Genomic DNA, 25,807 nt, shown 5'->3' on the forward strand with positions numbered 1-25,807 from the left:
CTCAGCTTTGAATATAATTAACAACCCAGCCTTGATAGTCCTCTGTAAGAAAGAATTTCCAGATTCTGTACACTCAGAGTCACACAGCATGGAACCAGACCTTTCTGTCTAAATTATCCGTACTAAGCAAGTTTTACCACTGGTCACAGGCTTCCCATCTAGAAAGCAACTCTACTCCACTAGGCTGACATGGTGGCTCAGTGGTTAGTACTGCTGCCTCATAGCACTAGAAACCACCTCAATTCCCACCTCAGGCAACTGTCTGTGTGGAGTTTGCACGTTCTCCCTGTGTCTGTGTGGGTTTCCTACGGGTGCTCTGGTTTCCTCCCACAGGCCAGATGAATTGGCCATGCTAAATTGCCCATAGTATTAGGGGAATGAATCTGGGTGGGTTGCTCTTCGGAGGGTTGGTGTGGACTTGTTGGGCCAAAGGGCTTGTTTCCACACTAAGTAATCTAATCCACCATCTTTTGTCTACTACCATCAAGCCAATTTTATATTCAATTGGCAAGTTCTCCTTGAGATCCCATGTGATATAACTTACTAATTACTCAAACTAAATAGTCCCCCACTTAGCTGCACTTAGTCCATATCCCTCTAAACCTTTCTGTTCATGTACCTGTCCAAACGTCTTTTAAATATTGTAACATATCTGCATCTACCACTCCCTCTGACAGTTCATTCCACATATGAATTAGCCTCCATGTAAAAAAAGGTTGCTCTTCAGGTGCAACCTTCCTCATCTCTTTTAAACGGTGATGTTTTCTTCTGAAATTATATCTTCTGGCCCACGACTATCTCACAAGAGGAAACAACCTTTCTACAACTACATCGGTGCTTTCTCCCTCCACCTGGACATATCTTCTCAGGAAGGTCAGGATATCCGCTGCTGGGACGTGGGGGGGGGTTGTACATGTGGATTGTAACAACCTGACACCTCCGCGCAGGAAGCACACACAACGGGAACGCCGACAAGTTGGAGAACTTCGGCAAGAAGATTTTAGAAGTTGGCCTTTCCTCAACAGTTCCCTCCAAGTCACTCACCATCCTGCCTGAGAAAGAGATCGCAGTTCCCTCAGTGTGGCTGGGTTAAACTCCCTCTCTAAGTTGATCACCGCCTTCTCAAGGGCATCTCAGGGTGAGCAATAAAAGCTGGCACCATCAGCCGCGCCCACATCCCGCGAATAAATATCCCCTGTTGTAAAACGCTTATCACTAAGTGGTCTACCAATCCTTTGCACGGTTTCACTTTCTGGCCCGCCCAATTATTCTCCATTTTGAAATCATTTCCCTTTCTCTTTGGACAGCGGCTGGAGTTTCTTTGCTTCTGTTGAGGGTCAGTAAGTCCACAATAAGGAGGCGGCCCTGGTGCTGGTTTTGTTGCTGAGAATAAACTGGGACAAGGTGCTCGCTGCAGCTTCTGGATGCCAACCCAGTGACACAGGAACTAGCTGCTGACCAAGTCCGTGGGGTTCAGGAAGCCTTCACCTCACCAGGATATGGGTAAGAATCGCTGGGTTTTAAGGGTTCCTGATTGATCCTCGGGAGTCTAAGGTACACCACCGCATTCCGCCCTGTCAGCCTGGGGGTGAGGACGTTTTGACAATTCAGGGTGTGTTCCGGCCAATGCAGAATCAGGAAGCAGTCTGCAAAGAGTTTTTTTTAAATAGGAACTCTTGAGTTTTTAAACCTCACATAGCCTTCCACCCAGGCTTCTGTCGTACTAAATCGCATTTCAGTAGAAATATAAACTTGCATTTATGTAGCACCACTCATGCCCTCAAAACAATTCAAATATTTTGCATCTAATAAAATGCAGCACTTCTGAAACCTGACGTCGATCTAATGTAGAATACAGGCTGTCACTACGCACAAGACCGAAAGCCTCAGACAACTGTCTGTGTGGAGTTTGCACGTTCTCCCTGTGTCTGCGTGGGTTTCCTCCGGGTGCTCCGGTTTCCTCCCACAGTCCAAAAATGTGCAGGTTAGGTGAATTGGCCCTAGTAAATTACCATAGTGTTAGGTGAAGGGGTAAATGTAGGGGAATGGGTCTGGGTGGGTTGCCCTTCGGCAGGTCGGTGTGGACTTGTTGGGCCGAAGGGCCTGTTTCCACACTGTAAGTAATCTCATCTAATCTAAAAAAATCCAGCAATTGAACTAAAACAATATTAAATTGAATTGAGATGTTGTCCAGAACTTGGGGGAGAGCCCCACTTTGACAAGGGGATCTTTTTATATTCGAAGTCAGACCAGAGTAGGTGATTTATTATGGAGTCCTGTTGTGTCCATACGTGAGAAGAATGAGCTTTCTTTAAAATTATCTTAGGTTTGCTTTCTCCTTGTCTCTTGTTGGTGAGGAGTTGATGGATGAAGAGAATTTCGGATAAGGAACCAGTTGCACTGAGTTATTCAGCACAGACCAGGAAAAGTACAGCGCTACAGGTGAAGGGAGCAAAATGGTGGCAAAGTTGTCTCCTTGGTTCGAACTTCCTGTCTGCTTGGCATCTAAAGTCTGGCTTTAGACAAGGGTATTGACTGCGGCCAAAGCCACAAACACAAAGCTGAGCTGCTGTCAGGAGGCACTTCTTCCTACAGGAGAGAGTGGGAATCTGAATCCCCATCCTTTTAAGAAGCCATTGAGACAGGAAATCAATTGACAATGAGAAAAATTGATTTTTGTAGAAGTGAAATACTGTGGAATCAGGAATTCTGAAAGAAAATATTGGGTATAGCTTATAGCAGGGTACGTAATATCCGTGAAGAGAGAAACAGTTTCAAGTTAGTTGATCTTTTGTTCCACAAGGATTACAGAACATTGATTCAGGATTAGTCATTAGTCATTGGCTAATGGGCAGGAAACAGTGAATAGGGATAAGGGGTTCTTTTCAGATTGGCAACCTGGAACCAGTGGGGTTCCACAGGGGTCAGTGCTGGGACCACAACTGTTTATACTGTATATCAATGAAGGAAAGAAGCTAATGTACTTCAGCCAAATTTACAGATAACACAAAAAGAAGTGGAAAGGCAAGTCGTAAGAAGGATGGAAACAGTTTGCAGAGACTGAGCGGGCAGAAAGTTGACAAATGGAGCATAATATGGGAGAATGTGAAGTTGTTCATTTTGGAAGGGAAAACAAAAGAACAGCGTTTTTTAAATGGAGAAAATTGGCAGAAAACTCAATGCAGGACTTGGGCTGCTTGTTCACGAAACACAGAAAGTTAGCATAGGTAACTTTGTGCAGCAGCAGATAAACAGAAGGCGAATAGAATATTGGCCAGGGCTCTTCTTGACCATCAGAAATTTAGCAATCATTCATTTTAGCATGCTTCAGCTTAATCTCAGTGCTTTTGATTATTTTGATGCTCTCTTCAAAAGGTTAACAAGGATTTTCTTTGAGGTAATCAATTAAATCTGTGCAAAGATGAACAGAAGATGTATCAGTGTTGTGTTCCTATTCTGTATTCTTCAAATTACAAAACCAGGTAAGAAAGAGTTTTTTTATATTAAATTTAATCTGATGCCTTATTTGTCTAGCCCTATGAGGGTTACTAAATTAGAGATGAACAATTTTAGGCAACAAGAAAAACTCATTCAACCTAGAGCAGCCAACTACTTGTGAATAGATTATCCTAGTGATTATGTTTCTAAATTATTAATGTAAAATCTAATATTCCTAATAATGCAGATGCATAAAGTGCTATCATAGCAGCTGGAAAATTTACATTCAATAAAGTAAATTTGGAATAAAAAGCTAGTCTCTATAATGGTGACCATGAAATTACTGGATTTATCAATATGATTCAAATAATGGTAACGTAGTTCAGCAGACTTGGTTTCCTGCTTGAGAATCCCTTGCTTAGTCAGTGTTTCATCTCTACCCGAGATCACAAGACATACACAGATGAGCAAGCCTATTTGATCTGGCTATGTTCCCTCATCTAGACTTTCTTCCAAGCACCATGTCAGCATCCAGGGATTTCTCCCTCCACGACTCTTCCTGCGAATCTATTCCCCATCAGTAAACTGTGTGAAGAATTTCATCATAGAGTTATACTTTGGAATCCTTGTCATCCCGGTATCCCACTCTCAAAATTTAAATTATTGTCGTGCCCCCTATTTACTCTTCCCATGGCCTGTATTTATAAATATACCCATTTCTCAGATGTCTGCGTCTTGGTGAAAATGCCCAAACCTCTTTTCCTAACTGGCCTTTGGTGTCAGGGTGGATCAGCTTTCTGACCTCTTCTCTCCAGCATTTCAATTCCATCATCTCTTCTGCAAAAATGTTTCCAAGCTTTATCAACATTGTCAGTGGCTGCACTGCTGTGACACATTGAACATAAAGTCAGCCAAGTTTCCTAAATCCCTTTCAGAAGCACGCTTGGCTAACGTGTTGAAATTTGAATACTGAGTGAATGAGATTGAATCATGAGATCACAACCTTAACATTAACGTCCCCACCAGAATGATTTGTACAGTTTTCAATCTTTTGGAAACCACTTGGCTACAATCTGAGCTTTTCTTAAGAAAAAAAAAATTTGAAGTTGAGAGATTTGGATGGGGATGGCTCTCTGTCTCACTCTCTCCCTAATTTGGAGGTGCTGACAGTTGGACTGGAGTGTACAAAGTTAAAATTCACACAACACCAAGTGATAGTCCAACAGGTTTATTTGGAAGCACTAGCTTTCAGAGTGCTGCTCCTTCATCAGGTGGTTGTGGAGTAAGACACAGAATTTGTAGCGAAAGCTTATAGTGTTCTGCAGCTGAAATTATATATTGAAAAAGACTTGGATTTTTTGTTAAGTCTCTCATCTTTTAGAATGAACATGTTGGTTTCAGTTCTTTCAGATGTAAATCCCAGAACTTTTTTTTTAAAAGTTACATGTTCAAGTGAACTTTAACAATAGGTGCCATGTTGGCCCAGATAATGCATTGTAGGTGTGAGGTGCCCTGTGTGTGGCTGTCTGTACCCCAATGTTTAGATTGATTCTAATCTAAAAAAGGGATTTACAAAATCTTACATGAATTAATACAGTTTTTGAGCAAAATAAAATATAATTCTGCAAGTACAAATTCGCCCCACAAACTGTAAAGGGGTATAGGTCTGTGCGAGGGTGGCCTCAGCCGGGACTTTGGGTTCATGTAACACTACAGGTGCCCCCACTGCACAAAAACACACACACACACCCACACACACACCCTTATAGACCCATACACTCCTGCACACACAAGGTTTCTCTCGTACACTCACACATACACTCCCACACTTACATCCACACACAAACCCTCTCACAGACCTATACCCCTTTACACTCACACTTACACACATACACATATACACACTCTCTCACAGACACTTATACCCCACCACACACACACACACACACACACACACACACACAGAAAAGTACAGCACAGAACAGGCCCTTTGGCCCACAATATTGTGCCAAGGTTTAACCCTAATGTAAAATATAATAACTTAACCTACTCACCCCTCAACTCACTGCTATCCATGTGCATGTCCAGCAGTCACTTAAATATCCCTAATGACTCTGCTTCCACCACCACCGCTGGCAATGCATTCACAACTCTCTGCGTAAAGTGCCTATCTCTGATATCATCTCTATACCTTTTCTCCTAATATCTTAAAACTATGACCCCGTGTACCAGTCAATCCTGCCCTGGGGAAAAGTCTCTGGCTATTGACTCTATCTATTCCTCTCATTATCTTGAACACCTCGATCATGTCACCTCTCTTCCTCCTCCTCTCTGGAGAGAAAAGTCCAAGCTTAGTCAATCTCTCTTCATAAGGCCAGCCCTCCAGTTTAGGCAGCATCCTGGTAAACCTTCTTTGCACCCTCTCCAAAGCCTCTGTATCTTTCCTGTAGTAAGGCGACCAGAACTGGACACAATATTCCAAGTGTGGTCTCACCAGGGAATTGGACAGCTGTAGCAAAATCTCGTAGCTCTTAAACTCGATCCCCCTGTTAATGAAAGCCAAAACACCATATGCTTTCTTAACAACCCTATCCATTTGAGTGGCAACTTTGGGGGATCTATGTACTTGCACACCCAGATCCCTCTGTTCCTTCACACTGCCAATAATCCTGTCTTTAATCCTATATTCAGCATTTGAGTTTGATCTTCCAAAATGCATCAGTTCGCATTTATTCAGGTTGAACTCCATCTGCCATTTCTCAGCCCAGCTCTGCATTCTGTCTGTGTCATGGGTTTATGGGGTGAATTTGTACTTGCAGAATTACATTTTATGGTGCTCAAAAACTGCATGAATCCATGTAAGATTCCATAAATTCCTTTTTTAGAAATAGAATCAATCTGAACATTGGGGCACAGATAGTATCACACAGAGCACCTCACACCTTCAATGCATTATCTGGGCTGACATGGCACCTATTGTTAAAGTTGACTTCAGATTGTAACTTTAACAAAAAAGTTCTGGGATTTACATCTGAAAGAACTGAAACCAACATGGTCATTCTAAAAGATGACAGACTTAACAAACAATCCAAGTCTTTTTCAATATATAATTTCAGCTTTTGCTATAAATTCTGTGTCTTATGATCTTATACTCCACAACCACCCAGTGCTTCCAAATAAACCTGTTGGACTATAACCTGGTGTTGTATGATTTTTATCTTTCTCCCTGGAACTGGTAAGAAAGTGAAGTGGAGATGGATAATCAGCTATGATTTTATTGAATGATGGAGCAGGCACAGGAAGTGATCTGGTCTATCCCACAATCAAGAAACAAAAGTACAGTAATTGACAAAAGGGATGATTGATATACATTAATACACAATCCCTTTCATAATCTCTGCATCTCAAAGCACATTACTGTTAAATAATTATTTTGAATATCAATTACTGACATATGCTAGGAATTGCAGTAACCAATTTACACATGCCAAGATTCTACAAAGAATGATAATGATCAGATCATGTTGTTTAAGCTATTAGACTTTTCCCCTTGACAGAGAATGAGAAACACCCTTCTCATCTTTAGAATATTGCCTTAGGATCTTTCACACGATCCTGGGTTGTAGTAAGGACTTCAGACTAAAGTCTTTCCAGATTATGTAACTGTTGCCACCACTGTACACTTCCATCTTTATTATGTGCCTGAGATGGATTTCTCAATGGGGACAGTTTTTCTGACAATCAGCAATGGGTTCATGGTCATCATTAGACTTTAATTCCCGATATTCATTGGTCAAATGTATATCTTTTATGTATGTTCGAGATTTATATGTTAAAACTTCACATCTGCCATGCCAGAATTCATAACTGGGTGTCTGGATTAATAGTCCAGCGAAAATACCACAAGGCCTTCACCTTCCCTTTTTCCATTTTGTGTCAGCAACCTTTCTTTAGTTACATTGGTAACTTCATGCATATGTTCAGTGACTGACGATCACAAATCCAAATTTTAAACATTAGTCTTGTGGTGTATCATGCCAGCTTTTACTGAGACCTTATTTGTTCAGTATTACCATCAGATAGAATCATGGCACTGATTACATTGTTTAAAATGTTATATTTTACCAGAGACGTTTGATGTCATTGGATTAGATGAACCCATTATAGTCACTGTCGGTGATGATGCTGTATTACCATGCCATGTGGTACCAAGTACATCTTTGGAAGATCTGGAAGTTCGATGGTTTAAGTTAGACTTTACTACACCAGTCCATTTATACGCTGGTAAACAGGATCGTCCTGATCTGCAGGATAAGGATTACCGAGAGAGAACTGAACTTTTTAAAAATGAGTTTCCCCATGGAAATGCTTCTCTGAAACTGAAGAAACTAAAAGCATCAGATGAAGGGATCTACACATGTTTTATTGACTTCAAGTCAAGCTATGAGGAAGCAGTGATAAATCTCAAAATTGGAGGTTAGTGCATATCGTTATAATTTGCAAATTGGCAAGTTTTTAAAAAACCTGCAACTTCAAAGCAATACATGAAAATAAAATGCGGAATAACCCAAAAATAAAAGATATTTATGACTAAACCACAATGCTATCATTAGTGGTTCACGCTGAAAATGTATGCTGGTATTCAATTAAAATTGTATTTGTATCATCACAGTTTAAATACAACTGTTTGATTACAGTTTCAGAACCTGTCCTTTTTTGCTTTTTCTTCACATTAGGAGAATATATGAGTGAATAAGTTTAAATGTTTACTCAGAAGCAGTGCATTTGTTGTACGTAAGACTTCACTCAATTCATTTTCTTTTAGTTTATTAATGCAGGTGAAGACCGGGGGTGTACTTGGTTCATCAGGATGATATCTCTTTAATTTGGACATAACAGGAATCCCAGACCTTTAACGCATACGGGGCAGCACAGTGGCTTCGTGATTAGCATTGCAGCCTCACAGCGCCAGGGGATGGGGGTTCGATTCCACTCTCGGGCAATTATGGAGTTATATGTGTCTGTGTAGGTTTCCTCCAGGTGCTCTGGCGGTGTTCCACAGTCCAAAGATGTGCAGGCTAGGTGCTTTAGCCAAAGGAAGTGTAGGGTGTGGGATGCTCTTCAGATGATCGATGTGGACTTCTTGGGCTGAATAGCCTCCTTCCCCACTGTAGGGATTCTATGCTACTTGCAAGGTGTGAAATAATGAACTGGGTTTTATCAAGTGACTTACCAACCAGAAAAAAAGAGGTCAGAGAAAGAAACTCCCATATACAGTACTGGGAACACTGTTGTGGTGGTGGAATGTCGTGAACAACTATTCAACCAATTGAACTTGAAGAAAAACCCTGTTAATCCTAAAGTAAAGAAATTTGTTTATTCATTTCAAATTTGAATCACTTGGAAATAATAATTGATTCGAAACAACATTAGATTACAACTGTTGCTCTCTACAGTCACTTGCAACCTATACATAAAAATGCCTCAAAGATTTATTGCTGAGCTTGTCTTACTGTTGTCCATCAGTCAGAATTGGAAAGACTGGACAACATGCATTAAACTGGACAACAGACACTGTTTCAACCATAAATGATCTAATTGCCAGACTTTGACTTATGCTGTTTGGGAGAGCAGGCAGGACCTTGGTTTAACAGCTTTTTCCAAAATATTGCAACTTGACCAGCCTTGATTATTTGTTCTCATCTACGCAGTGGGACTTCAACATACAACCTAGAGGTTAGAGAGGTGAGAGTTTAACCAACTGTGCCATGTCTATGTAAGGGAATGATGCCTGGTTATAGGAGGAAAGATTAACTGTTTACAAAGACCGAGCAAGAGGAAAGGAGCCAATGGAATATAAGGAGTATGTAGACAATAGAAAATAGACAACAGGTGCAGGAATAGGCCATTCTGCCCTTCGAGTCAGCACCATCATTCATTATGATCATGGCTGATCATTCTCAATCAGTATCCTGTTCCTGCCTTATCCCCATAACCCTTGATTCCACTATCCTTAAGAGCTCTATCCAACTCTTTCTTGAAAGTATCCAGAGACTTGGCCTCTACAGCCTTCTGGGGCAGAGCTTTCCATACACCCACCACTCTCTGGGTGAAGAAATTTCTCCTCTATTCTGTTCTAAGTGGCCTACCCCTTATTTTTAAACTGTGTCTTCTGGTTCGGGACTCACCCATCAGCGGAAACATGTTTCCTGCCTCCAGAGTGTCCAATCCTTTAATAATCTTACACGTCTTAATCAGATCCCCTCTCAGCCTTCTAAACTCAAGTGTATACAAGCCCAGTCACTCCAATCTGTAGAGGAGAATTGAGTTGGTAGCATTGTGAACATGCAGAGAAAACATGAAGGGGTCCAGAAGATGGTTTAAGACTGAAAAATCCTTCAGAGGTAAATGATAAAAAGTCTTGGGTATTTGGAAAAAATAAAAATGATTCGAAATTTACTACTGTTAGGATTTGGAGCTGATGTATGTCAGTGAGAATGAGTGATTGATTGACAAATGCATCTTCGTGCGGAATGCGACATAAACGTCACAGTTTTGACTCTATTACTTAGAGTATATGTAGAATTGTGAAGGTCAGTAGGGAGAATATCAAGTTTTAAAGGTGAGAAAAATAACAATAATGATTTCAGATATGAAAAAAATGAAGTAATTGACAGAAATGATCTTGTTTTGGTAGTTAAAATAACAACTTCAATTTAATTGAAATGTTCCAGACAAGATTCACACAGCAGTCAAAAAAATTGCATCGTCATTATTTGCCAACAATTGGACATAAACTTTTAAAAAAAGAATCCATACCCATCAATTTTATTTTCAGTTTTTTTTTCAAACTTTGGTTTGAAAAAAGTGGGATGCTGTGAAACAAGGACTGCAACATAATTCATCTTTTGTTAGCAGATCTTGGTTCATCATATCAATTATCTATCCACTGCCACAGTAAACATTAGGAGAGTAATCTTCATTGATCATATTAACGATTTTTAATGTCACAGAGAATGGACTTCTAATTGCAGGTATTGGACAGCCGCCTTGGATTCACTTGGAGGGAACCAGTAGCAAAGGAGTTCGTCTTGCATGTAAATCAGATGGGTGGTATCCTGAACCAAGTGTGCAGTGGCTAGATGGAAATCAAAAAGCTGCGAATGCAAAACCTGAAACAACTCACCAAAAAGATAGCAATGGCCTTTTTACTGTTTTAACTCAAATTGATGTAACAAGTGACTCCATGAACAGATTCTCCTGTCTAATGCAAAACAATTTATTGAACAAAGCAAAAGAAGCCCGTCTTCAGATACCAGGTATGTGAACAACCTTTTATTGTTTGTTTTATGACAAAACTTATTATGCAAATCTGTTTCCTCCTGTCCTGAAGGTATTCATTCAATGGTTATCAATTCTGCTCTTGTGTGCATTCCTAATGGTATTTTCCAGCCGGTTAGTCAAGAACTGAGGGACCACAGCTGAGTACAAACCAGATCCCTTTCTCAAATCTGTTTACATGTGCTCGTGGTTCAATAGAGCTCACAGTTTGCAGCAGAAAGATGCATGAACTTCAAAGATTTTCCCTTTTCTGTGCAATTTAACTCCCTGTATTAGGCTTCTTGTAAACCCCCATTGCAATTATGTTCGGGCTAACTCTTGATGTACCCAGAATAATGCACGGTGCTACCAAATGATAAGCTTCTGATTTTGAAGAAGATATTCTTTCTTTCTTCCATCAATTAACTTGTACACAATACTTGTAGTGATTATGTTACTCCATCTATGTTTTCCAACCCCATCCCACCTACTCTGTGATCTGTGCTCATTCAAACACTAATTTTCCATCAACCCTGAATCTGTGCTAAGTAAATGCTGCCACAGTTAAAGTGAATGCCCCAAGCTCTGAACCTCTGGTGTTATAGGTGCCTTGAGTCAGCAGGTAGACATCTGGTACGAGTCTGATGACCAAAATAAACTTGAAACCTTTATTGAGATTGCATATTTCTAATGAGACATTGATTCTGTTAGCGATTTTGAGAAGATTTGTAGCTCAGGTTGAGGTTCTGGTTGTAGGTTTACTTGCTGAGCTGGAAGGTTCATTTTCAGATGTCTTGTCACTGTACTAGGTAACATCTTCAGTGAGCCTCCAGACAAAGCACTGCTGGTGCTTCCTGCTTTCTATTTATATATTTGTGTTTTCTTGTGTTGGTAATGCCATTTCCTGTGATGATGTCATTTCCTGTTCTTTTTCTCAGGGGGCTGGTAAATGGGAGCCACATCAATTTGCTTGTTGATAGAGTTCCAGTTGGAATGCAATGCTTCTAGTAATTCTCATGCATGTCTCTGTTTGGATTGTCCTAGGATGGATGTATTGTCCCAGTCGAAGTGGTGTCCTTCCTTATCTGTATGTAAGGATACCAGTGAGACAGGGTCATGTCATTTTGTGGCTAGTTGATGTTCATGTATTCTGGTGGCTAGTTTTCTGCCTGTTTATCCAATGTTGTGTTTGTTATAGTCCTTGCATGGTATTTTGTAAATGACATTAGTTTTGCTTGTTGGGTCTTTCAAGTTCATTAGCCGCTGTTTTAGTGTGTTGGTGGGTTTGTGGGCTACCATGATGCCAAGGGGTCTGAGTAGTCTGGCGGTCATTTCCGAGATGTCTTTGGTGTAGGGGAGAGGGGCAAGGGCTTCTGGACTTGTTTTGTCTGCTTGTTTGGATTTGTTGCTGAAAAATCGGCGGACTGTGTTCATTGGGTAACCAGAGGTAATTTTCCTCTGTCCTGCATAGTTCCTCTGTGTTGCAGTGTGTTTTTGTTCTGTTGGAATAATGTTCTGGTGCAGCTTCGTTTGTGGATGTTGAGATAATTGCTTCTGTAGTTCAATATTTGGTCCACATGTGTTGTTTTCCTGTAGACACTGGTTTGAAGTTGCCCATTGGCTGTTCGCTCTACTGTGACATCTAGGAATGGTAGTTTGTTGTTATTTTCCTCCTCTTTAGTGAATGTTATGCCAGTAAGCATATTATTGATGGTCTTGAAGCTTTATACTAATTTGTTTCATTTAGTGATGACAAAGGTGTTATCCATGTAGTGGACCCAAAGTTTGGGTTGAATGTTTGGCAGAGCTGTTTGTTCGAGTCTGTGCATTACTGCCTCTGCTAAGAACCCTGACATTAGAGATCCCATGTGTTGTCCGTTGGTTTGTCTGTAGGTTTTGTTGTTGAAGGTGAAGTGGGTGGAAAGGCATAGACCCTCTAGCTTGATGATATTGTCCTTGCTGATGTAGTTGGTGGTGTTTGGTGTATGTGTCTTTGGGTCTTCTAATAGTGTCGTCAGTGTTTCCTTGGCCAGGTTGATGCTGATGGATGTGAACAGGGCTGTTATGTCAAAGGAGACCATTATTTCATCCTCTTCTATCTTGGTGTCTTTGGTCTTCAGGAATTATTGGGTGGAGTGAATGGAGTGGCGTGAGTCTTCTACTAAGTGTTTTCTTCTATTGATTCTATTTTTGTTTTATTTTCTAGAAATATTCTTTCCCAAGATCAACGTGTGGCTGATAGTTTTCTGGGTGTTTGTAGCCCTTGTGATTATTATTATCATTCTTGAAATAATCTTCCATAGAAGAAAACGTAAAAGGATCAAAGGTAGGAGCACAACTTGCAATTCAGTATTATTCCAGTAAAAAGACTGTTTAAAATGCTGTATAAGTAACAGCCTTGTTGTGTTATTGGACAGAGGTCCAGATACGAGGCCAGAGATATTGATTTCATGATAATTCTGTTTCTGCTTCTGGTATAATGAATGACAAATGAAGTTCCATCTGTTTTGTTTCCCCAACCACATTATACTACACTCCTGTTGTGTCTGACACACCTTCACATCTGATTATTATCATACTATATGAATGAAGAGAAGATCACCTGGCATGTTTTTCTCTGGCTCTGATATCATGGAGCTCACGGAGCAACTCAAAATCACCCATGGAATTAAAGCTACTCTAATCTGATCATTTCTCACTGTATATCATGTGACCTCATGAAAGGCACTGAGTAGGTCACTCTTGATTCTAGTCATGCACGGTCTGACTTGGATTACACCTGTATGAATAAGATAGCTCAAAGGTTAGAGTAACGGATGACGCAGTTTCATATGGCTTGTCCAACAATGTGGAGGAGTGCTTGTGCGGTAGTGGTAGTGTCCCTACCTCTGAACCAGGAGGCCCAGGTTCAAGTCTCACTTGCCCCAGAGGTGTGTCATAACATGTCTGAATAGATTGTCCAGGAAAATGAATACAACAACATGGAGTGGAGCTTGTGTTGCAGTGGTAGTGTCGCTACCTCCTGAGGAGAAAGTGAGGACTGCAGATGCTGGAGATCCGAGCTTAAAAATGTGTTGCTGGAAAAGCGCAGGAGGTCAGGCAGCATCAAAGGAGCAGTAGAATCGACATTTCGGGCATAAGCCCTTCAGAAATCTTGCCTGAAGAAGGGCTTATGCCCGATACGTCGATTCTCCTACTCCATTGATGCTGCCTGACCTGCTGCACTTTTCCAGCAACACATTTTTAAGCTCCCTACCTCCTGAGACAGGAGTCTCACCTGCTCCAGAGGTGTATAATAGCATCTCTGAACAGACGGATTCAGAAATTATTTACAATAATGTGGATCTTCAATGATCCGAATTGTAGGGCCGCAGCCCATTCACACCAGTTGAAAAGAATGCTCTCATTTTCACAACTTAACTGTATTTCTTCTTTGAGTGAGACTTCAGGACATTTTCATCAACAAACTGTCCAACTGAAACATTATGATACCAATCCTACCCCCTCTGTTTCAGCATTTATCCCACACTACATTACTACTGTACAGTGATCAGAACAAATACTGGCCAGTTTAGCTTCTTACCCAGGCTCTAAGGAAAGCTGATTGACCTGAAATTTTAACTTTAGTATTCCCTCCACTGATGCTGTCTGATCAGTTGAATATTTTCAGCACTTTTAGATGGAACTGTCCTTTGGGAATGTTAGAATCATAGAGTCATAGAGATGTACAATACAGAAACTGACCCTTTGATCCAACCCGTCCATGCTGACCAGATATCCCAACCCAATCTAGTCCCACCTGCCAGCACTCAGCTCATATCCCTCCAAACAGTTCCTATTCATGAACCCATCTAGATGCCTTTTAAATGTTGCAGTCGTACTGGCCTCGATCCTCTGGCAGCTCATTCTATACACGTGCGTGAAAGAATTACCTCTCAGGTCATTTGTATATCTTTCCCATCTCACCCTAAACCTATGCCCTCTAGTCTGGAACTCTCCCACTCCAGGGAAGAGACTTTGTCTATTTATCCTTTCCTTGCCCCTCATGGTTTTATAAACCTCTATAAGTTCACCCCTCAGCCTCCGATGCTCCAGGGAAAATAACTCCAGCCTATTCAATTTCTCCCTATAGCTCAAATCCTCCACTCTGGCAACATCCTTGTAAATCTTTTCTGAAACCCTTCAAGTTTCACAATATCCTTCCAAAAGGAGAGAGGCCAGACTTGCACGCAATATTCCAACAGTGGCCTAACCAATGTCCTGTTCAGCCACAACATGACCTCCCAACTCCTGTACTCAATACTTTGACCAATAAAGGACAGCATACCAAATGCCTTCTTCACTATCCTATCTACCTGCGACTCCACTTTCAAGGAGCTGTGAACCTGCACTCCAAGGTCTCTTTGTTCAGCAACATTCCCTCGGACCTTACCATTAAGTGGATAAGTCCTGCTATGATTTGCTTTCCCAAAAATGCAGCACCTCACACTTATCTGAATTAAACTCCATCTGCCAGTTCTCAGTCCCATTGGTCCATCTGATCAAGATACCATTGTAACCTGAGGTAACCTTCTTCACTGTCCACTACACCTCCAATTTTGGTGTCAATGCAAACTTACTTAAGTACCCCTTATGCTCACATCCAAATCATTTATATAAATGATAAAAAGTAGTGGACCCAGCACCAATCCTTGTGGCACTCTGGTCACAGGCCTCCAGTCTGAAAAATAACCCTCTGCCACCACCCTGTGTCTTCTACCTTTTTGAGCCAGTTCTGTATAAAATGACTAGTTCTCCCTGCATTCCCTGAGATCTAACCTTGCTAACCAGTCTCCCATGGAGAACCTTGTCGATCACCTTACTGAAGTCCATATAGGTCACATCTACTGCTCTGCCCTCATCAATCTTCTTTGTTACTTCTTCAAAAAAAAATCAATCAAGTTTGTGAGACATGATTTTCCATGCATAAAGCCATGTTAACTATCCCTAATCAGTCCTTGCCTTTCCAAACACATGTACATCTTATCCCTCAGGATTCTCTCCATAAACTTGCCAACCACCGATGTCAGGCTCACTGGTCTATAGTTACCTGGCATGTTTTTGCCACACTTCTTAAATAGTGGCACCACGTTAGCCAACCTCCAGTCTTCCAGCACCTCACCTGTGATTATTGATGATACAATGATACAAACTGTACCAGTTCCAGATTTATCTCTTTCCTCACTATCTCCCTGGGTCCTATCCCCCCACCTTACTAGTTTAAATCCTCCTGAGCAGCTGTCGCAAATCTAGCTGCCATTATATTAATCCCCTTCCAATTCAAGTACAATCCATCATTGTGCAGGTCATGTCTACCCCAGAACAGATTCCAATGATCTAATAATGTGAATCCTTCTCTCATAGACCAGCTCCTCAACCATGCATTCATCTGCTCTATCCTCCTATTCCTGCCCTCACTAGCTCACAGCACCAGTAGTAATCCAGATGAGTCTATCATCGAGGACCTCCTTTTTAAGTGCCTGCCTATCATTCACTATTCTCCCTTCAGAATCTCATCCTTTTCCCTTCCTATGTCATTGGTACCATATGTACAATGACCTCCTGCTTGTGTGTGTCTCTCTCTCCCTCCCTCCCTCCCTCCCTCCCTTGAGAACATTCTGCACCCTCTCTGAGACATCCTTGATTCTGGCAACACGCCATTCTGATGTTTCGCTGCTGGCCACAGAAATGTCTGCCTGTGCCTTGGACTAGAGAGTCCCCAACACAATTGATCTCTTGAAACCGAACGAACCCCTCATTGCATTAGAGCCAGTCTCATTACCAGAAACCTGGATCTTCGTGCTACATTCCCCTGAGAATCCATCACTTCGTACATTTTCCAAAGCAGTGTACTTGTTGGAAGTTGTGATAGCCACAAAAGACTCCTGCACGACCTGCCTACTCTCTTACCTTACCTGGAGTTAACCATTCTGTGTGACTGTATCTGCAACTTTTCCCCCTCCCTATAACTGCCATCCATCACATCGCCTTGCCCTGGTAAATTCCTCATTGCTTCTAATTGTCTTGCCAACTGATCCATTCAATCTGATAGGATTCACAACCAATGGCATTTATTGCAGATGTCATCCTCAGTAACCGTAAACTCTCCCTAAAATCCCAGATCTGACAAGAAGAGCATATCTCTCTCCTAAACACCATTTTTGTTTCTTTCAATCTACAGACCCAGAAAATAGCATTGTCTTATTCTGCAAAACGCTGCTCCAGGCTAACTTAATACTTATGACTTATATTTTTAAGTTTAATCAAGGGACATATCTCAATACAACATATAATCAAGAAAGAACTCACTACCGCAGACTTTCTGTCAGCCACAGTTAAGAACATTCACTTATCTGTTTCTTATCAGGTTCCTCCAAGAAAAGTTGTGCATTTCACTGTTTGTTAATTTTCTCAGATGCACTTCGATATCCAATGAATCAGTCAAGGACAGACTCCCCACAATGCACCATTGACCTTGTTGACTTTCACATTAAGCAAGCATCTTATGGTGTTTCCCAAAGGATGCATTTTAAGGACAGTGGAGCATGAAGCTGGAGATTAGAAATTGTAAAATTCATATCAAATTTGGAGAGTATTAAAATGCATATTGGCGAACTTTTGAATTTCCTTTCAATAAGAAATGGTCAGGGTACCACAACCATACACTGTTACAATGTTTTAGACAAAAGGAAACACATTTGTGTCACCAGACTGTAGATGTGCTCTGTATCCCATTTTATTTCTGCATGACACTTAGTTCCTACTTAGTTATGAAGAGAGCAATTAGTATGAAATAAAATTATACCCAGCCTGTTTGCAAAATGTGTAATTGCTTCATAGCAGTTCTGACCATCCTTGATAGTGGTTGTAGAGTAACTTGGAAATTCTGACCTTATGAAAGATGTGATATAAATGCAAATTTGTCCTTCAGTCAAAATGTAATCAAACTTTGAGTGGTTAGTACTGCTGCCTCACAGTGCCAGGGACATGTGTTTGATTCCAGTTTGAGCGACTGCCTGTGTGGAGTTTGTACATTTCGTTAGTGTGATTCGATTAGATTAGATTACTTACAGTGTGGAAACAGCCCCTTCGGCCCAACAAGTCCACACCGCCCCGCCGAAGCGTAACCCACCCATACCCCTTCATCTACATCTACCCCTTACCTAACACTACGGACAACTTAGCACGGCCAATTCACCTGACCTGCACATCTTTGGACTGTGGGAGGAAACCGGAGCACCCGGAGGAAACCCACGCAGACACGGGGAGAACATGCAAACTCCACACAGTCAGTCGCCTGAGGCGGGAATTGAACCCGGGTCTCCGGCGCTGCGAGGCAGCAGTGCTAACCACTGTGCCACCGTGCTGCCCACTGTGCTGCAGTTTCTGCCAGATGCTCAGCTTCCTCCCACAGTCCAAGGATGTGCAGGTTAGATGGACTGGCTGTGGTTCAGGGGGTGGGTGGAATGCTTTACAGAGGGTTGGTGTGGACACGATGGGCTGATCAACCTCTTTCTGCACTGTATGGATTCTGTGGTAGAAGTTTAAAACATAATTCAGTTGTTTAGAGTTGCTGTTATTTATCTTTGAAACTAGTTCCATAAACCCAGAGGAACCTCGATTATCCCAAAAGATGGGCAGGCACTATTTCATTTGGATAATTGATTATTCGGTTAATCGATTCAATGCCTTTCCTCTGGGGCACAGAGTTTTCTGTAAAATCTGCTTCCTATTCTGGAGATAAGCCAGCGTCACAGCACGCACGAGCCCCCGCCCCCCTGCCCGACCCCCAACCCCGTCCAATACTGCTCCCAACCCCATCCAACACCTACCCTGCCCAACACTGCCCTCTGCCCGCCCCAACACTGCCCCCCGATCTGCCCCCGCGCCCCTCTCTGGGGCAACCGGACTGGATACCAAGAAGACTGCTGCTGCAACTGCCTTTAGGGGGTGAGTCTCCAAATACACACACAGGCACACACACACAAACTCACACACACAACTTTTTACTGCAACTTTTTGACAGGTTCCATCTTTGCTCCGTACAGGATAATGTTGGAGAGATTATCTGGGGAAGAGGAGTTTAGGTATATGTGTAGAACTCCAGGGAAAGTGTGGGGAGAGACAGAATAAGGGCAGGAGGTCAGTCATTTAGAGACGGTGCCTGCATTCCCATCAGTCCAAGACTGTTCTCGGCAACACTTTTAATCAATGTAAACAAAAGACGCAATCAGTGTTGGACACCCGTCTTTGATTTAATATTTCTGTGGTATTTGGATAATCGAGGTTCCTCTGTAATTCCATATACGTGAAAAGTGTCTTGAATGCTGAATTAGTGCTTATTATTGTAAAGGGTGTGGAACCTCTCTCAATAATACTTCACTATGTTCTTGACTTTCAGAGCTGCAACTGTTTTGCATTTTGGAAGGTAAGAGATATTTCTGAATCATTCCAGAAATTCCATGATTTATGAAGATTAAAATCAGAAAGCTATGTTTTTGTTACTTGGAATTTTACCTCCATAATATTGAACATTTTTATGAATATGGACAGCAATAGAATTCACAGGAGAAGCACTCCATTCTGATGGTGTGCATCTTAGAAAGCTTAGAGATGTTGGAAAATAACATTGGCTCTGATTACAGACTTCTGAACAACAATGGACAAGAAAGTTTTGCTGGAGAACGACGGGATTGAAATGCTCAATTCAAAATGATCAAAACAATTAATTGGGCTGAGGGTGTTGTGTCAGCTTCTTGAGTTTGTAATATTGAATAAAAATTAATACTACAAAGGTTTTGGAATAATCAAAGCAAGTTAACATGAATTTTTGCAAGGTGTATGTTCTCTGGCAAAGATAAGACCTTCTTGAGGAAATTATGGATATGCACACAGCTGCACTGGAGACTTGTGCCTCAACTTAACCACCATGGCATTTAAAAGTGTCATACATCAATAGAAAGTGGTTAATTGGAACAGAAACGGAATGAACGTTCCAGGGTGACTGGATCAGGGAATATTTCTCATGCACTGTATAAGTCAGTTAGCACCTTGCCTTCTTTAAAATGTGCTGCCCAACGGATTCACTATGTTGTGCAGCCTTAATGATTTGGGAGTTTAAAAATCTATTTCTTACAACCAGCAGGGGTATGTGCAATCCTCAGGAATAAAAAACATGGATAATGGACTTGAAGGCAAGCCCGGCTATTTTGGCCAGGCATGGATTGGAGACCCCAGCAAGGTTCATGAGGATGTTCATAGTGGGCAGTGATGGATGTTGGAAGTGGAAGTACCATCTTGGGAGTGTGGAGGGGAGGGAAGGAGGTGTTGCTTAATATACACAAGGCACAAACTCTCCTTTCTAGCCATGAGCCATGTCTTTGTCTTAAAGGCCCCACAATAGCTGGGATATTTGCCTGATGTTTTGGTGTCACCTTTAATATGGAGGACAGGTCAAGGAGGTTCAAGCTCAAGAAGTTTGACATGTTTGAAGGCAGGAGATGGGAGATTGAGTAACTTTGACAATGTTAAAGGTTATTTCTGGATAAAGAGTGCTGATACAAAGGTTCGATGTTAGAACTATTGGACAATTATCAAAACTTCCAGATGACGTAATAATTGGTAATATGGTTCATTGTGAAGAGGGTTTTAAGTGACTTTAACAGGACACAAATGCCAGGCAATGACCATCTCCAACAACAAAAGTCTAGCTATCACCCCTTGACATTTGGAGGCATTACTGTCACTGCATTCTCCCCACTATCAACATCTTGGGGATACTGTTGACCAGAAAGTGAACAGGATTAACCATATAAATACTGTGACTGAAAAAAGGCAGGTCAGAGGGTCTTAATTCTACAGAGAGTGATTTTATGAGATTGCCACTCCTTGGAAAATCTGGCCTAAGATTTCCAGAAGAAAGTGAGCCCTGCCGATGCTGGTGATCCAAGTTGAGAGTGTGGTATTGGAAAAGCGCAGCAGATCAGGCAACATTCGAGGAGCAGGAGAATCAATGTTTCAGGCATAAGCCCTTCATCAGAATTTCCAGGAAAGGAAAGGTTTCCGTTTCCTGAGTTTAAGAGACCCACTGTGACATAATACAAATTTCAATGCTCAATATGTTGTCAGCTGTAATATTGCATTTTATCACTCCCTGTTCTTGCAGTTGGGGGTCATTATCTATGCTGGACTCCATGAATACAAGAAAATTGGACAGTGAAGAGTGTTTGCCCATAAGCAGACCTGCCCTGAAATAAGTGAACAGTATAGCACCACTGACTAGCATTTAAATCCCATCATGGTCTCTATATATGTTTCTTCTCCAACCTGACTGAGATTTCAGTGCAGACTGATGAATTGAGAGCATTCTTGATTCCTAATTTGTAACTGTACATTGACTGATTTGATTGTACAATAGATGAGAAATGTGGTGCACTGAAGTGACATTTTGTTTTATATTTGTAGGTTATAAAAACACGGAAATCAATTATCGTAAGTATAAACCCACATTGCAAAACTACAGCATCTTGCACTTATAAAGCACCTTTTACAGTTGAAAATGTCCAGTTATTTCACAAGACTGTTATCATTGATGTAGAACTACATGAAAAAAGGTTAGATGACCAAAAGCTTAGTCAAAGATGTCGGTTAGATCAACATTATTGTTTGTTAGGGAAACATTTCCAGGTGGAGCAATTTCAGAATTCCAAAAATAGGGACTGAGGCATTTGAAGTCAAAGCCATCAGACGTGAGAATTAAAAGAATGTAGAGACATTGGAGAGTTATACAGGACTGGAGTAATTTAGAGGCAAGAGCTGAAAAATGTGTTGCTGGAAAAGCACAGCAGGTCAAGCAGCATCAGGAATGAAGAAGGGCTTATGCCCGAAACGTCAATTCTCCTGCTCCTTGGATGCTGCCTGAACTGCGGCACTTTTCCAGCAACACATTTTTCAGCTCTGATCTCCAGAATCTGCAGTCCTCACTTTCTCCTAGTAATTTAGAGGCAGGAAAGCCACGAACAATCACAGAAAATTGTTATGGCGTAGAATGTGGCCATTTGGCCCATCATGTCTGTATGGTGTCTTCAGTAACTATTATGACTTAATGCCATTCTCTTGCCTTTATTCAGTGCTTTTTAATGTAGTTTCTATTCAAAAGTTCCCCAATGACCTCTTGATTGCTGTATTTGACTCTCTATTACACTTGCACACACTACATTCCGTAGGCAAACCATACGTTACGTGAAAAATATTTTCTCACATCACATTTCCTATTTTTGCAAATCACTTTACCTCACTGCTGTCTCACCTTGATCCTTTTACAAATGGAAAACGTTTATCTATCCATACCTCTTAACTTTGAAAACATCTATCAAATCTTCTCTTAGCTTTCTTCTTCCAAAGGAGAACACCCCGAATCTCTCAAATCTGTCCTCAATGGAAGTTTCTCAGTCTTGGAACCATTTTCATAAGTCCTTTTTACACACACTCCAACGTGTGCACATACCTGTATGGTACTCAGAATTGTACACAATATTGTAGTTGAAGTCTAACAAATACCTTTCATTCATTCAGCGCAATCTCCTTGTCCTTATTCATTTGCCATCTCTCTGCTCAATCCATCAACTTGTCTATGTCCTTTTGAAATTTTATAACGTGCTCCTCACAGTTTACAATGCTTACAAAGTTCATATAACTCTTCAAATTTGAAGCTGTCCCCTACACACCAAAACCCAGATGATTAATATATATCAGGAAAAGCAAGGATCCCAGTGCCAATCCCCGATAACTCTGCAGCATACTTTCCTCCAACCTGAAAAATATCCAATGACTGTCACTGTCTGATTCGTATTACTCACCTAATTTTGTATCCATGTTCCTTCTGTCCCTTTATTATTCCATGAGCTATAATTCTTTTCACCACTCCATTGTGTGATGCTTTGCCAAATGCCTTTTGAAAGTCTATATACAACATTATCCTCATCAACCTTTTCTGTTCCATTTTTAAACATTTCAAACTGCATTCGATTGTTATCATAAAAAAGTATTATGGGCAAGTTATGGGGAGAAAGCAAGATTATGTCACTAAGTGAAATATTAATTCAAATAGTTAGTGCAGGCATGATGGCCTCCTTCTGCAGTCCATCAACTTTGATTTTGTAATTAATTTGAATAACCCTCCTTTTGCTCCCTCATCCCTGCCCACCCCAGTCACTCCCTCTGAGAGGTTATGATCTGCCCTGTGGAATAATCAATAGTTTGCTGCTGTTAAAGATTCATTTCTTCATTTTGGGATAATCCCTTTCTTTCTCCAACTGGAAATCCACTGGGAACACCAGAATTGATGAAAGCATTGAAAATACCATATCCACGGGAGTGAGATGGAAGAATTCCAGTCAGAGGAAGTACAATACATGGAAACTTATCAAAAAGGGAATCCTCAAACTTTATTGGGATTTACTGGATTTATTTAATGTCTAAATCCTGAAGAAATTTGTCTCTAGCTTTGAGTGAATCTCTCTAATTTTGCTGTTTCCTCTCATAGCCTCTGTAAAATTGTTTAAGAAAACTGACTATCAAGAAGTTGAGGTGTCTGAGGATCTGAAGAGTGTAAGATGGACTGGGAAAAGTCAACCTAATGCTGAGAAGGGGCTTAAAGACCGGTCCTGTGTGCTGGGAACAGAAGGATTCACATCAGGGAGACATTACTGGGAAGTGGATGTGATTGGGAAAGGCGAGTGGAATCTGGGCATCGTTTCAGACTCTGTGAATTGGGAGGAAGAGATTGAACTGAAACCTGAGAATGGATTCTGGACCATTGGATGGCTGGGAAATAATCTGGTCGTGAATACCTCCGACAGTCCTCATCAATCTCTTGGTGATGTACCAAAGAAGATTGGTGTTTATCTCAGTTATGAGTCTCAGTCAGTTTCATTTTTCAATGCACACACAAAATCTCATCTCTACACTTTTCATGGAATCAAATTCCCACAAAAACTTTATCCAATATTGCAAATTTCAGAAAATACAAGTCTGAAAATCTGTCCCAATTAAATGAAAGGTTCGATAGTATTGAAATATTGAAGTCCATTGAAGTCCAAGTTTTCCGTGGAGCGACAAGGCTGAGGGGTGACCTTATAGAAGTTTATATAATCATGTGGGGCGTGGATAGGGTAAATAGACAAAGTCTTGTCCCTGGGATGAGGGAGTCCAGATCTAGAAGGCATAGGTTTAGGGTAAGAGGGGAAAGATATAAAAGAGATCTAAGGGGCAGCTTTTCCACGCAGAAGATGGTGCATGTATGGAATAAGCTGCCAGAGGATGCGGTGGAGGCTGGTACAATTACAACATTTAAAAGGCATTTGAATGGGTATATGAATAGGAAGGGTTTGGAGGGATATGGGCTGGGTGCTGGCAGGAAGGACTAGATTAGGTTGGGATATCTGGTTGGCCAGGATGAGTTGGACCAAAGGGTCTCTTTCATGTTGTACATCTTTTTGACTCAATGACTCTATGATATTCTGTGTTTCTGAACCCACAAGTCTGTATAAACCATGTTTTTACCTTTTCACCAAGTGACAAGAATGTAGCTCAAATTTATTGAACTACAAACTGAAGATGACTCAAATGTAGCTAAATTAAAAACTAGGTGCCATTCCTGGAGCTGGCTTCAAACTTTATTACTGCCGGTGCTGGTGTTTATGCTTCACATGAGGCCCCCTCTCACCCCTTCCAAGCCCATCAATATCTCTTTTCATTTCTCCGTTTATTTCAGACATGTATGGTTAACCTGGTTCACCTCAACTACTTCTTATTCTGGTCAGCTGAAAATTATAGTAATGGATGTTCCATTGTTGAAGCAAATTCAAGACTGAAATGATAACTTTTTTTTATCCCTCAGAAATGAGCAATATGGGGAGAGGGCAGTGGCAGGGGTTGGTTGAGGTAGAAGATCAGCCATGATTGTATTAAGTGACAGGCTCAAAAGGCCAAGGTCTACTCCTACTTCTACTTCAATGTTCTTGCGTTCTTATAAAATACCAACTAATGGTGCTCATGGTCAGCTTACTGGCCACAGGGAATGCTGCTCTCCCCTCAGGGTGATCTCCAAGTCCAAACAATGCACCTTAGAAGCTGAAGTGAAATCACCTTTGCAGATCTCAACATGTTGAGAAATATTGTGAACTAATGAAACAAAACCGGTGCTGTATAGTGAAAAAGTTACTTCTCCTCTTTTTGCCTTACTCTCTCCATTTCATACATTTCATAAGTATAAGAACTCATTGGCAATTTGGTGATTATAATAAACAGAAAATTCCAGTTGTACGTGCCAACATAGTCAGTATCTGTGAAGAGAAAATGCAAGGGATCAATGTTTTTAATATTTACATTCTCATAAGAATTTATAATGGGACAATGTACTCCAGAACCAGCAGTGATTTTTAAAAGATATTTGAGATTCTTTGCGTCTGTATATTTTGTTTACATACTAGGTAATTAACTATATTTTCTGATCAAACTATTAGTTTAAATGTAACTTTTTTAAAAATTTGCTTTGTTGTCTTTCGACAGGTAAACTCTAAATCACTGCTCTCACAATTGCAGTGTCTTTCTTTATTTTATGTCAGTTGCTGTATGTCACTGTTGATTTTGTTTTTATTTTGTATTTTTATTTTAATTATAATGGGAATGTTGCAAAATTAAATTGTTTTCTACTAAATGTAAGTTTCTATGCCGTTAATTGAATGAGATCAGTGAAGGGTTTGTCTTAATCCTCCATAATTTACTAAATTTGTTTAAGGAATCATCTCTCCTTCCTTCATTACTCTCTGCTTTAGTTCGTAATACAACCAATTCACATCCCAGTCTGGAGCTGATATTTCTTCTGCTGTTTTTTTAATTCTCACTTTGCATCCTGTGATGTATTCTGTGGCAATTACGTTTTTATTAATGATATTTGGGGTGTATCATGTGTCTCGATTTTGAGTGAGATATTGGTAGGTATTTCTGT

At 40.9% G+C, this 25,807-nt stretch overlaps 1 protein-coding gene across 2 annotated transcripts; it reads left to right on the top strand.

The window, feature by feature from the left end:
* The first annotated feature begins 1,369 nt into the window (after positions 1 to 1,369).
* On the top strand, positions 1,370 to 25,503 carry LOC140455273 (butyrophilin subfamily 1 member A1-like). 2 transcript variants are annotated; one of them, XM_072550015.1, is made up of 8 exons: positions 1,370 to 1,503; positions 3,376 to 3,482; positions 7,567 to 7,914; positions 10,473 to 10,757; positions 12,965 to 13,084; positions 19,199 to 19,225; positions 21,262 to 21,288; positions 23,342 to 25,503. In XM_072550015.1, exons 2-8 carry the CDS (start codon positions 3,422 to 3,424, stop codon positions 23,848 to 23,850), a joined length of 1,377 nt encoding a protein of 458 aa, XP_072406116.1. In that variant the 5' UTR covers positions 1,370 to 1,503; positions 3,376 to 3,421; the 3' UTR covers positions 23,851 to 25,503. The 2 variants fall into 2 exon arrangements, with proteins under 2 accessions (XP_072406116.1, XP_072406117.1); XM_072550016.1 differs by having other exon boundaries at positions 23,558 to 25,503.
* The last annotated feature ends 304 nt before the right edge of the window (positions 25,504 to 25,807 follow it).

This window comes from Chiloscyllium punctatum, chromosome 30 (genome assembly GCF_047496795.1).
Source record: "Chiloscyllium punctatum isolate Juve2018m chromosome 30, sChiPun1.3, whole genome shotgun sequence".
Lineage (NCBI taxonomy): Eukaryota > Metazoa > Chordata > Chondrichthyes > Orectolobiformes > Hemiscylliidae > Chiloscyllium > Chiloscyllium punctatum.

Coding starts and splice junctions, on each gene's coding strand:
- LOC140455273 (XM_072550015.1), top strand. CDS start 3,422: ATGAACAGAAGATGTATCAGTGTTGTGTTCCTATTCTGTATTCTTCAA. Junction 10,758..12,964: donor AGCCCGTCTTCAGATACCAG/GTATGTGAACAA, acceptor TTTATTTTCTAG/AAATATTCTTTCCCAAGATC. Junction 21,289..23,341: donor AAACACGGAAATCAATTATC/GTAAGTATAAAC, acceptor TTCCTCTCATAG/CCTCTGTAAAATTGTTTAAG.